Raw genomic sequence first — 15,547 nt, 5'->3', positions numbered from 1 at the left:
TCATGACAAGTTACAGACCAAATTCAAATTTTGTTTTGGTCTGATTAAAATTAACTCTATAAATGTTGAGTTTATGTTATATTTTTCACATAATTCTTGAATAATGGTAAAAAACTGTTTTGATCATATGATCAAGCAAATATATGTATTGGGTAGACTAAGACAATTTAATTCAAAATTTAATAGTGAAATTAACTCTAAGAAATGTGCATCCCTTACAGGAAGACCAAAACCAGCCTATATTGTTGTGGAAGGATCAGGGAAAAATTACTTTGTATCCTGGGACACACAGAGTAGAAATATAAGCAGTCAATTAGAGAAGATTGTTGTATACTGGTGTGTTGGTATTCAGTCAGTTTGTCAGGTCAGTAGTCTTATTATGTTCCTATTTTCATAGAATAATCTGTTAAGAGGGGGTTGATGGAGATAAAAGTATTTCAGGTTACAAGGTGTTTGGTTTCAAATATAGAAAGGTATGATTGCCAATGAGAAAACTCTCCACAAGTGGCCAAGTGACACAGAAATTAACAACTATAGGTCTATGTACAGCCTTCAACAATGATCAAAGCCCATACCTCATAGTCAGTTATGAAAGGCATAGAAATGACAAATGTACAATTCAAACGAGAAACCTTAGGTACTAAGTTTTGTACAAAATAATGAATCATAGTATGTTTTCCAGCTGAAACCTGCCTCCGGGTGCGGGATTTTCTTTCTTGGTTGAAGGCCAATTGGTTGTCATGTTATGTTCTCTGCTCTGTGGTCGGGTTGTTGTCTTTTTTATGCCCCACCTACGATAGTAGAGGGGCATTATGTTTTCTGGTCTGTGCGTCCGTTCGTCTGTCTGTCTGTCTGTCTGTCTGTCTGTGTCTGTGTCTGTGTCTGTCTGTCTGTCTGTCTGTCTGTCTGTGTCTGTCTGTCTGTCTGTCTGTCTGTCTGTCTGTCTGTCTGTCTGTCTGTCTGTCTGTCTGTCCGTCCGTTTGTTCGTCCGTCTGTCCCGCTTCAGGTTAAAGTTTTTGGTCAAGGTAGTTTTTGATGAAGTTGAAGTCCAATCAACTTGAAACTTAGTACACATGTTCCTTATGATATGATCTTTCTAATTTTAAAGCCAAATTAAACTTTTGACCCAAATTTCACAGTCCACTGAACATAGAAAATGAAAGTGCATGTTTCAGGTTGAAGTTTTTAGTCAAGGTAGTTTTTGATGAAGTTAAAGTCCAATCAACTTGAAACTTAGTACACATGTTCCCTATGATATTATCTTTCTAATTTTAATGCCTAATTATATTTTTTATCCAATTTCACGGTCCATTGAGCATGGAAAATGATAGTGCGAGTAGGGCATTCGTGTACTTTGGACACATTCTTGTTTACACTAATTTAATTTCCCCATTTCCATTCTTAATTTTATAAGCCTTGCTATGATATACCAAATACCTTTAATATCAACATCTTTCAAAACAAAAATACAATTTCCCCATTTCCATTCTTAATTTTATAAGCCTTGCTATGATATACCAAATACCTTTAATATCAACATCTTTCAAAACAAAAATACAATTTCCCCATTTCCATTCTTAATTTTATAAGCCTTGCTATGATATACCAAATACCTTTAATATCAACATCTTACAAAACAAAAATACAATGAAAGAAGAAAGAAGTGGAACAAAAAGAAAAATAATCTCTATTAGAACAATTTTTAAAGGACTTGAGAGAAAGAGCTAATTATTATGAATGATAATTTTATATTTTCAAAAAGTAACATGGTTAACAAACAGTTAAATTACCCCATGACCTACTATATATGTACAATATTACAAAGAGCTTGATATATATTGCTGGCATGAATTATTTTCTTACTTTTCTTTCAGAGTAATTTGAATTTTATAAATGTATCTGGGTATCTGACGAATATCTCCGTCACCACAGATAGAGAAGATAGATGGATTTTTGCAGTGTCCTTTCTCTACATCGATGGATATAATACAGAAATGGTTTTCTCCAATTGTCATTTTCCTCAATTTACAGGAGGTATGTAATTTATAATTTGAGCTGCATCCGATAAAAATTGACCTTTTGCAAGTGCAAATATATATGTACCGGTACATGTATATGTATTTTTTATTTACATGGTGTCATAGATCAAATTTATTCATTCACTTGTATTAATTTGTCTTTTGATTGAGTTAAGCCATTTCAATTGCTATTTTATTGTGTGTCTTTCTATGTTGTGATGTTTCGCTATTGTTTCAGATTAGGTCGAATGTTATTAACTATTAAAACGTTTAAACAAGCTGCATTTTTTTGGACCTGTTGTAAGTCAGGAATCTGATGTTCAGTAGTTGTCGTTTGTGGTTCATAAGTATATTTCATTGCTTGTTTTCATATATATTAGACTGTTGGTTTTCCTGTTTGAATTGTCATAAACATGTCATATTTTGGGTCCCTTATAGATTGCTGTTTGGTGTGAGCCAAGGGTTAATGTGGAAGAGCGTACTTTGAACTATAACTGTCACTTGGATGAGAGAGTTGTCTCATTAGCACTCATACTACATCTTCTTTTTTATATATAAAGTCCAGATTTCTTAATATACTATAAAAGTTTTTTGCCAAGTTTCTTTAATTTTTATATATTTATTCATCAAATTGTCATTTAAGTAAATGTATTTTCAAATCATTTCCTAAAGAAAATCACCATTGTGAAGGTTTAATGTCAAATTAACAAGATAAATCCACATAAAAACTTTTGTAAATTTAAGTTAATTTTTACTTTTACAAATATGCAATAAACATAAGTATCAGGATGCATAAATATAAGTTGTTGGTATTTTTATTAACAGGTCCTTTAGGCATCTCCGACATCAGTGTTATACCTGAAAGTAAGACAGAACTAGTTGTAAAACCTGGCGATTATTGTAATATAAATAAGTATCCCAGCAGGCCATTGGTGTATACTGTGTACTACAGAAAGTCAGAAGATAATATAAAGTCATGTGATCATCAAAGTAAGTATCATTTTAACAAAATAAGGTTAGAAATACTGTAAATTAAAATTAATTTATTGTTTGATACACATACACAAATCTGCATAGAATTGGAATTCATTTTGATTTTTCTTTTACAGCGTTCTTACAAAAAAGAGTTGAGGCCAATATTAAAACAGGGGGAATAACTTTGGAAAATTTAAAACCATCCACCAATTATGTTGTGTGCTTGGGTGTGACTAGTAATGGTGGTGATGAAGAAATCAGTGACCCACAGATGGCCTTGACGTTATCTACAGGTAAAGAATAATATAATGGTGAATGCATCTAGTATTGATGTTTTGCAAGGATTTTTTGTCATTTTATAAGTGTAAAGTTGGTCAGAAACTGAAAAAATTATGACAACTTAGTTCGTAAGATGATGTCCGAGATATAAAAAAGAACATGTGGTATGATTGCAAATGAGACAACTCTTATCTTAGCTGACTAGTTAAAAGAAATTAACAACTATTGGCTTTCATCAATGAGAAAAGTCCATACAGCATATATTCAGCTTTAATTTGTCTCTGACAAATGTAAAACAATTCATATAGGAGAAAACTTATAACATGTATAGAAATTAAGATAAAAGAACACTTTATTTTTATTAAGTACAAACACATCTTATTGATAAGTAAATATTCCTGTTTAAGATTAGAGAACAAAAGGGACATGTAGTTTTCACTGTAGAAAGTGTCATTCCGAATTATTAATACTAAAATTAACAGGAGGATAAACCATTATAATATGTTATTATAAGGCAGCAATTTTGTGGGAATGCATAACATGAACTGTTCCAAAGTTTATGAAAACAGATGGAAGAGTTTAATTAAAAGTAAGAGTGAAATTGCATGCATAAATTTCTTTGAATCATCATAACTTTGTCATTTCTAGTTAAGTCATTTTTCTTCGCAGTAAGACCATATACTATCAAATTCTGTGTCCAATGTTTTGTACAAAAAACACATTTACAAAGATTTGTTTCGATAGCTTCATATGTATTTCAATGACCCAGTAACTGATTAGAATCACATGACATTAGTTATTCTCCTAACATACATAAATAAGGGCGTTAGTTTTCTCGTTTGAATTGTTTGAGTTGTCATTTTGGGGCCTTTTATAGCTGACTATGCGGTATGGGGTTTTCTTCTCTGTTGAAGGCCTTAGGGTGACCTATAGTTGTTGATTTCTGTGTCATTTTGGCCTCTTGTGGAGAGTTGTCTCATTCGCAATCATACCACATCTTCTTTTTTTTTTATGTATAAAGGCTGTTCACAGAATCAGAGGGCTGGTAAACGTGTAGGTTTCTTAATATTTTTGAAGTGCTGTCCTTGGGATGATAACATTATATCAAGCAAGGTGTGCTCTCATACAACCTGCTTGATCAAGTTCTGTCTTAATTTGAGTCTGGAAAAAATTTAAATAAATTTAATAGAGGCTATTTCTTTAACCTTACACAAAAGACAACCACTTACAAGTAAGGTAGAATACAAATGTATTTTAAAAGTTCCGAAAAACTCAAATAAATTCACAAAGGGGGGTAACTCAGATAATTAAATCTTATAATTTATTGTAAATGTTTATACTGTAGCAAGACAGAGTGTCTAATACATTTTTAATAAAATCTTCTTCTTTTTATCGTTCGACTTTACACCTGAATACCAGTCTTCTCAACAATTAACTGGCGATCTTCTGTAAGGCATCCATTGGTCTATAGAGCTTCTCTATAAGTGGTGTTTCTGAGTGCCATATCTTATATTTCAATGCCTGATGGATCTTGCATGACTGTAAGAGGTGTGCCATATCCTTTTCTCCACAAGGACACATTGGAGATAGAAATAACTTTAATGGCTTTGTGTAGATGTTGGTTGAGTCTGTTGTATCCTGTTCTCAGTCTAAAGAATTTAAGATGGTGGTTTGTTAAGATCTTGTTAGCTTATGTCATTTTACATTTAGTATTGTACTGTTCAACTGTGTGTGCATGTGTTTGTGTGTCTGTTTGTCTTTTTCTGTGATTTAATGATTGATCCCTTGGTATGTACTATTGTTTACAATTTAGAATTTAACACCATTGTAATCTTAATTTGGGCATTTTATTGTTTCATGTTTTTTTTTTTTATATTTCTTCAATTTTATTTTATTCAAATTTGTGCTTTAAAGATATTGAATAATTGTAATAAATTTCACTTTTTTTTTCAGATACACCTTTACCTGTTGGAACAAAGATTTTAATAATTGTATTTTGTTCAATAGTATTCATAGTTGGAACTTTTCTTTGTATATGGTAGGTTTACACATATATATTGCTATTTATTTGTTTCATATTTTAGTCTTTGGTTGGATACACATTTAAGTACAAAAAATTCCAATTACTAACCTTGATATTCTATTCTCAATACTGTGGATTCATTATTATTCGTTGGATACCAATTTTTGTAGATTTCGTGGGTACCGGTGAACCATGAATTCAAATGTTCAATGAATAACATATTTCCAATAGGCTTTGCATACAGAGATTGACAAAACCATGAAATCAAATGTCCACGAATATACAAGTTTAAAGCAATCCACGAAAAATTGATACACACGAAAATAAATGAATCCACAGTATTTGCTTAAAATGAGTGTCCCTTTTTTTAGCTCACCTGGCCCGAAGGGCCAAGTGAGCTTTTCTCATCACTTGGCGTCCGGCGTCCGTCGTCGTCCGTCGTCGTCGTCCGTCGTCGTCCGTCGTCGTCCTGCGTTAACTTTTACAAAAATCTTCTCCTCTGAAACTACTAGGCCAAATTTAACCAAACTTGGCCACAATCATCATTGGGGTATCTAGTTTAAAAATTGTGTCCGGTGACCCCGCCAACTAACCAAGATGGCCGCCATGGCTATAAATAGAACATAGGGGTAAAATGCAGTTTTTGGCTTATAACTCAAAAACCAAAGCATTTAGGGCAAATCTGACAAAGGGTAATATTGTTAATCAGGTTAAGATCTATCTGCTCTGAAATTTTCAGATGAATCTGACATTCCGTTGTTAGGTTGCTGCCCCTGAATTGGTAATTTTAAGGAAATTTTGTTGTTTTTGGTTATTATCTTGAATATTATTTTAGATAGAGATAAACTGTAAAAGCAATAATGTTCAGCAAAGAAAGATCTACAAATAAGTCAACATGACCAAAATGATCAGTTGACCACTTTAGGAGTTATTGCCCTTTATAGTCAATTTTTAACCATTTTTCGTAAATCTTAGTAATCTTTTAGAAAAATCTTCTCCTCTGAAACTGCTGGACCAAATTATTTGAAACTTGGCCACAATCATCATTGGGGTATCTAGTTTAAAAATTGTGTCCGGTGACCCCGCCAACTAACCAAGATGACCGCCATGGCTATAAATAGAACATAGGGGTAAAATGCAGTTTTTGGCTTATAACTCAAAAACCAAAGCATTTAGAGCTAATCTGACATGGATAAAATTGTTAATCAGGCGAAGATCTATCTGCCCTGAAATTTTCAGATGAATTGGACAACCTGTTTTTGGGTTGCGGCCCCTGAATTGTTAATTTTAAGGAAATTTTGCTGTTTTTGGTTATTATATTGAATATTATTATAGATATAGGTAAACTGTAAACAGCAATAATGTTCAGCAAGGTCAGAGTTACAAATAAGTCAACATGACCAAAATGGTCAGTTGACCTCTTTAGGAGTTATTGCCCTTTAAAGTCAATTTTTAACCATTTTTCGTAAATTTTATATATCTTTTACTAAAATCTTCTTCTCTGAAACTGCTGTGCCAAATTGATCCAAACTTGGCCACAATCATCTTTGGGGTTTCTTGTTTAAAAAATGTGTCCGGTGACCTGGCCATCAAACCAAGATGGCCGCCACTGCTAAAAATAGAACATAGGGGTAAAATGCAGTTTTTGGCTTATAACTCAAAAACCAAATAATTTAGAGAAAATCTGACATGAAGTAAAATTGTTAATCAGGTCAAGATCTATCTGCCCTGAAATTTTCAGATGAATTGGACAACCTGTTTTTGGGTTGCGGCCCCTGAATTGGTAATTTTAAGGACATTTTGCTGTTTTTGGTTATTATATTGAATATTATTATAGATATAGGTAAACTATAAACAGCAATAATTTTCAGCAAAGTAAGATCTACAAATAAGTCAACATGAACGAAATGGTCAATTGACCCCTGTAGGAGTTATTGAACTTTGTAGTCAATTTTCAATCTGCTTCCTTTGTTTAATATTCACATAGACCAAGGTGAGCGACACAGGCTCTTTAGAGCCTCTAGTTTTTAATTGCCTTGTCGAAATGCCTATTAGCATATTTTATAATATTGCATTCATATGAAGCAAGAGCAGGCAATTCTTGAATCCATTATGCAATTTTAGTTTAAATATATCCGTGATGAATAAATATGTTTATAAAGTAATATCACATAAATATAAATTCTGAGGAAACTTTAAATTGAAAAGTCCCTAATTAAATTGCAAAATCGAATGATAGAACACATCAAACAGAAAACAACTGTCATATTCCTGACTTGGTACTGGCATTTTCAAATGTAAACTAAACTATATGCAATTCAAGGACCATTTGTTTTGATGTTTAATCTGTAATCTTCTGATTTCAGGAAAGTCAGGAAAATGTATAATAATATTGACACCAGGATCATTACACCATATATTAAAGTAAGTTATTTTCTTTAAGTCTTAGCCCATGTATATTTTCCTATACTAGTTGATTATTTTTGTCTTATGATCACATCTTCAAGGGGAATTTTTTTTTTTTTTTAGATTGTGTATATTGTATAAAGTTCATACGCAAATGTGATTTCAACACTTCATCCTGTGTATAATGCTTAAAAAAAATTACTGTCAAAATCAGAAAACAACATTTTAGAATTTATTAAGTTTGACAACCATTCCCTTTAAAAAAAATAAAAGGGGGAGAAATATTGTTTGCCCAGAATTTATGTCTTATATCAGATTGGTCCTGTTATATATTTTTAAATTGTTGTCTATTTGATTCATTATCCTTTTCCATTCTCAATTCAATTCAATGAAATGTGTTTTTTTCATTTCTGTGATGTCATACAACAAAACTATTATCACAGGATAGTGTTAATTATTAACAAGGTTACATCACAAAGAAAAGAGAATCTGTAGAAAATAAAATATACCATAAAAAAGTCCATTATTTACATTCATTTAAAGATAATGAGATAAGGAAATTTGAATTTGGATTAAAATTAAACTGTTTATGTTAACATTTTTGTACATTGACTACAGATCTCAAGCGCTACATTTAATGTAATATATAGGTGTGTGTATTTTTACAAAAATGAAATCTAGAGACATTTAATTGGTTCATCCAAAATTTTAAAAGTTTTTTAATTATATGATTATATTATTGTAATATTTGATTGTTATAATGTGTGAGATGATATAATTTTCAGCCAAGTCCCCAATACATACCTGTACCGGTAAGAATCATCAGAATGTAGCCAGTTCTTATCTTAAGCTTTATCTGATGAAGATTCATTATTGTTTGTTGGGTACCTAATTTTGTTGATTCAGTTGGTTTAAACGAAACCAGTAATTTAATGCTGAGTTCACACGTTATTCGAATTCGATTCTCATTAACTAATTCCAGTTAGTTTAATTCGCATTTGAAACGTTTAACATCCTAACATCAATTCTAATTTGAATTGGAATGCACGTCATATTTGCTTTATTGTCCTAACGACGTTAACTTTTAATTCGGATTAACAAAAACGTATTTCTAATGCGAATTTGTTAATTTGAATTAGACAATTCCAATCAATTCGAATTAAAAAAGAATTTGATTCGAATTCAATTCGAAATTAAAGTTATGTGTGAACGAGGTATAAATATTGAATAAAGAATGTTCCTGCATGTTTGTATGCACACTTTACTAAAACTACTAAAACCACCAAATCAATCACAATCAACGAAAATTGGTACCCATGGAAAATAAATGAATCCACTCTACCATATTCTTTTCTGCTTGACTTGAATTTCTTATATTTGAGCAGTTTTCTGCTTGAGTTGAACTTCTGATATTTGAGGTGTTTTGGTTTTTCATTTTTTCAATTATCTTGTTGTCTGTAGTAGTAGTATTTTGTACTATCTGTTTACTATTTTTAAAGCTTTTACTTATTAAACATCTATAAATTTTACTTCTGCTCTGCTTCATACTAACAGTTTCTATAGAAATAATTTCTCATATGTTGTTCCTACTAACCATGTAAAATATTTTGTTTCTAACTTCTACAGTTCTGTGTAGACATATGTGCATGTATTATGTTCTACTTTTATATGTTAAAAAAGAGGACTTTAAAGTTTAAAATATTTTAGATAGGCTAAGTATATGAAGAAGTCAGCTCAAAGAAGTCAGTATTGGTTATCCTAAAAATTAATGTTAATTGTCAGTAATCATTATATCAATTAAAAGTTGTCATGATTAATTAATGTACCTAATGCATTAAATATCATAACTAATTTTTTTAATTTTTTATTTTCAGAGTACTGATATAGAAAATCCGGTAAGATTCAAATCATTTCATGTTTATATTGTCATTAGTATAACTACTTGTTAGTCCTATGACATCCCTACGGACACATTCCTCGTCAGAAGACTGTGCTGGTCACAAATGTGTCAAGTAAGAATATTAAAAAAAAAGTTATCCAATGTCAAACTGAAGAATGATTACAAGCTTATACATCTTGAATTCTAATAAACACATACATTTTAGAATTCTTTAAATTTAAACAAATCACAGTAAAACATCTGAGGGAGGTTATTTAGAGTATGGAGAATGTGTCTTCAGAGAAAGACTTCTTGATTTTAAAACCATGTACTTTTACAAAATGACAAATTTGATAGTATATGATAAGCTATTTCCCTTATTCATCTTACAGTGACTTTTGAATTTGTACATGGTTAAAACAATCAGAAAATATAGTGTTAATTGTATTCTGTCCATATGCCTTTAATATACACATGGTCAATGCCCACGTGAAAAGTAAAATCACAAAAATACTGAACTCCGAGGAAAATTCAAAATGGAAAGTCCCTAATCAAATGGCAAAATCAAATGATAAAACACATCAAATGAATGGACAACAACTGTAATATTCTTGACTTTGTACAGACATTTTCAAGTGAGAAAGTGCTGCACTTGAATTATATGAATTTATGAATTTTATTATTATCTTTAGTATTATTTATAATTAGTTAGCATTAGAAAATATTAAAAATTATTTTAATTGCAGAAGGAAAAAACTGGAGGATCATCGTCTGATAGTGGTGTGTCCGTGTCCGTACAGGATGGAGAGTTCTCAAATCAGACAGATATTTCTTCTCACAATCTACAAATATCTGATTCTAACTTTTCCAAGGATATTCCAGCCAATGACACGTTGGAAAGTAGACCAAACAATGTAGAACTAACAGAAAGTCAAAGTGAGGACAACGTTGAGGAAAGGGATAGAACAGTAAGTAACACAACAGATGGATATACAGGAACCTTTAAATCGTCAAGAACTTCAAAGTCAGGTACCAGTAATCATACCAGTACAACTAATAGTAGCCGCTTCAGCAGACCAAAGCAAAAGAGGTCGTCTGTTGTGGACCGTTTCGAACCAGAAATAAGGGAAGAAACTTCCTATAGTTCAAGTAAACTTGTACCCTTAATGGAAAAAAATAGTGCAGATGAAATAAAGAACAAAACCGAATTCGTTAAAGATTGGATAAGAAAAAGTACTGAAGATTTACATGATTCACATGATATTCAGTTACAAACCTTTACGCCAGAGACAAATCAAGGTCAAGTTGAAAGTTATGTAGAAGTTGCTGCTGATGGATCTTTAAAGTCAGATAGTGTCAATCAAAGTTCAAACCATAGCAACAGTAACCATATCAACAACATCTGTAGTAACAGCACTAGTAGTGGTTACACTGCTATATCAGATATCATTAATCAAAATAGTAGTAACTATAGTGACAGAAGCAATAGTATAGGGAAATCAGACAGCTGTAAGTCAGAGAATGGAAATTCTAAAGTACAATGCTCAATTCAGATGAAGGAAAATCGACCTTTGTCATATGTGCAATCAGACAATTTAAGCACAAACTCCACAAGTGTGAATTCAGAAGATAAGGACTCCAATCAAATTGGTGAAAATTCTCTCTCTTCATATGTGCAATCAGATATTTTAAGTACTTTTTCAGTAAATAGTAATGAAGGTTCAAATACAAGTACTCCTGCAGTAAAGATAAATACTTTATCCTTGAATTCCACATCAGAAAAATGTAATGAAGGTTCATTCACAAGTAGCCCTGCCATTAACATTGACATTTCATCTTTGAATTCCCCATTAGAAAACAATAAAAGTTCAAATACAAATACTCATACAATAAACATTGACAATTCATCTTTGGAAAAGAGTAAGCAGAAGAACATATTTCAGAACAAACTATTTAACCAAGATAAAGTTGAAAAATTTGCTGCCACCGATTCCCAATATCTCCCACATATCCAGATATTGACAATAAAAGAGCCCAAAAATTTCTCAGACAATAAGGATTTGCCGCAGGATGAAAATTCTGGTGATATTTCAAGTAGTGTTTCTGATTATTTAAAGGCAGGACAATGTGACACAAACTCAGGATCAGAACAGTGCGACTCAAACTCAGGGTCAGAACAGATCAGTAGTTACACACACCTTGATTCTGTTGGAGAAAATTTGTAGTATTGTGTTTTTGTCATTTGTAAGATATATGAAAGGGAGATAATACATATTTTGTAATGATGATTATCTCCCTTATTTTATTTTTATTTAATCTCAAATAGATGCAGTATTTGCTAGATGGTGCTTCTTAGATGTACATTTTTTATACACCTGTTATAATTATAATTATGTATTATGGTATACCGTGAATTTTTATAAATATTATATTTAAGTTTCTAAGTAATGGGGTTGGTTTTTTTTTCATTAAAAATGGGGGATTTTCCAGTTTTCAGACAAAACTTTTAAAAGTTTTACAAATATACAAGAAACTTTTGAGAATTGTTCATATCTATTGACATGAGCTCCCATCCTTTTTTTATAAATCTTATATTTAAATTTCTGAGTATTGGGTTATTTTTTTTTCATAAAATGGGTGATTTTCCAGTTTTCGGACAATAACTCAAAACAGTTGTACAAATTTACAAGAAACTTTTTTAAATCATTTATATCTATTGACATGAGCTCCCTTTCGATTTTTATAAATTTTAGATTTTAGGTTTTTGAGTTATGGGGGTCTTATTCATTAAAAAAATTAGGGAATTTCAAGTTTTTAGACCATGACTCAAAATATACTCTCACCAGTTTTCATGATAATTGGTGAATTGTTTATATCTATTGACAAAGCTCCCTTTCAAATTTGATTAGTTATTGAACTGTATTGAACTTCTATGAAGTAGCACAACAGATGTAACATGCACTCATGACACAGCTGTTTATTTTATATTGTTTTGTTAGTCTGCTATTGTACTGACATATTATACCAAATATGTATTTTCAGTTTCATATTTTTTATGTTGATGCAATAATAGCAAGCTTTGCACAAAATATAAAATAGAAGTACAACTAAATATTAATACTAAGCTAACTTTGAATGTTTGTGCCCTGCTCTGCAACTATCAGTGTAATGTGAATGTGCAGACTTTCTTTATCTGTTAAAGTACATTTAGTAGAACACTCTGATTCACACTTCACATATTAGATAGAATAAGCTAGTATCACTGAACTAGTATATTTGAAAGACAGGATTTTTATAGAAACAAGACAAGACAGGATAGCAGATGTTTATTATTTTCTATTCAATTACCTCACAACTTTAATAAACTCAGGACAATTAATGGCTTGATATAGTGTGAAAAGCTGCCTTTTTTTCATTCTTCGGTTTTTGGACTACTGACTGATATAGTTTTTTATTCATCATTTCAACATTTTGTTATCCATTCTTGTACCAAAATAGATTTGTATAAGTTTTTGTATTTTTATAGGTTGTCTATAGTTTTCTTTCAGGAAAGCTCAAAGGGATATTTGGTCAGTTGGGGGTATTTAAAAAAACTAAACAACAAGCTTATGATTAAATCATTCCACTATTTGCCCAGGAATATCTTCATGATAATACCATAACTGTATAATATCATTTTACCCTGAAGTTATACTGCCTTGGAATATGTTTATGAAATAATAATATAATTGCATTGCATTCTTAAGTTATACTACCATATGGAGTATTTCAAATGATTAAGTTACATTGAGTGGTATATCTTTACCAGTTATGGTATGGTAATAGTACAGCTTAAGTTGTTAGTCTTTTATACAGCGTTTTCTTTTTATATGGATAATATTGAACTTTAAAATAGTTTAAGATGTTAAAAATGTTTAGTTCCAAAGTAAACTTGAGAAATTCTTACACTTTTGAAGTAAAATTAAATATGCTGACTTTTAGTCTGATTTAGCACACAACTTGATTGTATGTTTTCTATTGTCCATCATATGAATTGATGTGGTGTTTATATTAGTTACGAATCAACCCAACAAAGAAAGACAACCCTATCTATGTATGTTGTTCAATGTTGCGGTCAATATTCTTATACATGTGTTGTTGTTTGTTGACTTTTTATTAATTGTCCTGTTTTATTTTCCAAACTGAATGTACAGCGCCTTAGAGTAATTTTTATTTTTTATATAGGGTGCTCTATAAATTTTCATTATTATTATTATTACAAATTCTCAGGTCAACACAGCTTTGTTTCCACTACTTTATTGTTTTTAATGTTGTATATCTTTTCTATAAAGTAAGGATCCACCTATATGTTAACAGCTAACATGACTTTTTTCAAAATATTTTCATATATTTCAATAATAATGTTTATCAGTTCTATAATATGGCTGTCAAAAGGTTTAGAGAACCAAACATACAAAGCATGACCAGGATCATAATATTCAAGCTTGAAGCAAACACATTCAAATATGCATATTTATATTTTACACAAACATATCAATAATTCTACTTTTATACTGTATAACCATTTACCTCCATGTATGACCAGCAGTCCATTACTGGGACAACTTCAAGTATTCATTTGTACTCTAATACTATGCGAGACCCTAATGGGTAGCAGTGGCGGATCCAGAACTTTTCCTAAGGGGGGGGGGGCTGCTGACTGACCTAAGGGGGGGGGCCCGCTCCAGTCATGCTTCAATGATTCCCTATATAATCAACCAAATTTTTCCCCCCAGGTCCCCCCTGGATCCGCCTATGGGTAGCCAAGCTCGCTAACACACCTTCAAGGGTAGTCAATCTCGTCAAGATACACTTTAGGGTAGTCAAACTCGTTAACACACCCTCAAGGGCAGCCAAGCTCGTCAACACACCATCAAGGGTATAGTCAAGCTCGTTAATACACCCTCAAGGATTATTCAAGCTCGTTACACCTTCAAGGGTATTCAAGCTCGTCAACACACCCTCAATGGTAGTCAAGCTCGTCAACACACCCTCAAGGATTATTCAAGCTGGTTACACCTTCAAGGGTAGTCAAGCTCGTCAACACACCCTCAATGGTAGTCAAGCTCGTCAACACACCCTCAAGGATTATTCAAGCTCGTTACACCTTCAAGGGTAGTCAAGCGCGTCAACACACCCTCAAAGGTAGTCAAGTTCGTTAACACATCGTAGTAGTTGTTATCTGTAGGACATCTTGTTTGAAAATTTTGCAATTACAGTACTTTTCGGTGTTTTAAATTGAAAGATTTTAGTTTCAATCCATTGTTTCAAATGTATAATTGTTGTAGCAATACAGATATTATTCTGAGATACAACTTAAGCTCTAACTTAACTGTTGAAGTTTTTGACAGTTCGATCTCCATATCCTATGAAGCGGAGCTTAGCACTTCTCCCAATAATATCAGTGCAATATTTGTATCATAAAGAGATCCTGAAAACTTCACACGGTAATGAACTACTTATGTAACTCCATGCATTGTCAATTGTAAAAATTGCAAATAATAAAGCATTATACTTTTAAAAATAAATATTTTTCTATAACAAGTTTAAAGTTGTAAATAAATGTTAGAAATTTAGTGGTCTATTGTATGGTGGCATACAATGACCGTCCTTCATTCTTAAAATTGTATGTGAATCATACAGAACGGAGATCCTTTATTGAAACGAAATCTTGAAAAAAAAACTCATCAAAGATACCATGCTAACCTTTGTTTTCCTCTTTTAGTTGATGTGTTTCCCTTGGTTTGAGTTTGTAACCTGGGCTTGTTTTCTGTCAATCGATCAATGACTTTTAAACAGCGGTACACTACTGTTGTCTTTATTTGATGGATGTTTAGGAACACTGGATAGATGCCTTCCGTTACAAAGGAAACTAGCAGACCAGTAATATTCATTAATTATGTGTCGCAATGAAAACATAATGTAATT

General features: G+C 31.7%; 1 protein-coding gene across 4 annotated transcripts in view; it reads left to right on the top strand.

The window, feature by feature from the left end:
* Positions 1–13,583, top strand: part of LOC143059576 (oncostatin-M-specific receptor subunit beta-like) — a 39,932-nt gene extending 26,349 nt beyond the window's left edge. For 3 of the 4 annotated variants that reach the window (XM_076233100.1, XM_076233105.1, XM_076233112.1), the window contains exons 11-19: positions 222–364; positions 1,875–2,034; positions 2,844–3,008; positions 3,128–3,286; positions 5,226–5,310; positions 7,662–7,719; positions 8,487–8,513; positions 9,576–9,596; positions 10,327–13,583. In XM_076233100.1, coding sequence (XP_076089215.1) covers positions 222–364; positions 1,875–2,034; positions 2,844–3,008; positions 3,128–3,286; positions 5,226–5,310; positions 7,662–7,719; positions 8,487–8,513; positions 9,576–9,596; positions 10,327–11,805 — 2,297 coding nt within the window. In that variant the 3' untranslated portion in view covers positions 11,806–13,583. The remainder of the gene's footprint in view (positions 1–221; positions 365–1,874; positions 2,035–2,843; positions 3,009–3,127; positions 3,287–5,225; positions 5,311–7,661; positions 7,720–8,486; positions 8,514–9,575; positions 9,597–10,326) is intronic. The other variant, XM_076233117.1, reaches the window with a different exon arrangement.
* The last annotated feature ends 1,964 nt before the right edge of the window (positions 13,584–15,547 follow it).

The sequence above is a fragment of the Mytilus galloprovincialis genome, chromosome 1 (genome assembly GCF_965363235.1).
Source record: "Mytilus galloprovincialis chromosome 1, xbMytGall1.hap1.1, whole genome shotgun sequence".
Classification (NCBI taxonomy): domain Eukaryota; kingdom Metazoa; phylum Mollusca; class Bivalvia; order Mytilida; family Mytilidae; genus Mytilus; species Mytilus galloprovincialis.
The sequence above is the reverse complement of the archived record's forward strand: the minus strand, read 5'-3'. Positions and strand labels throughout refer to the sequence as shown.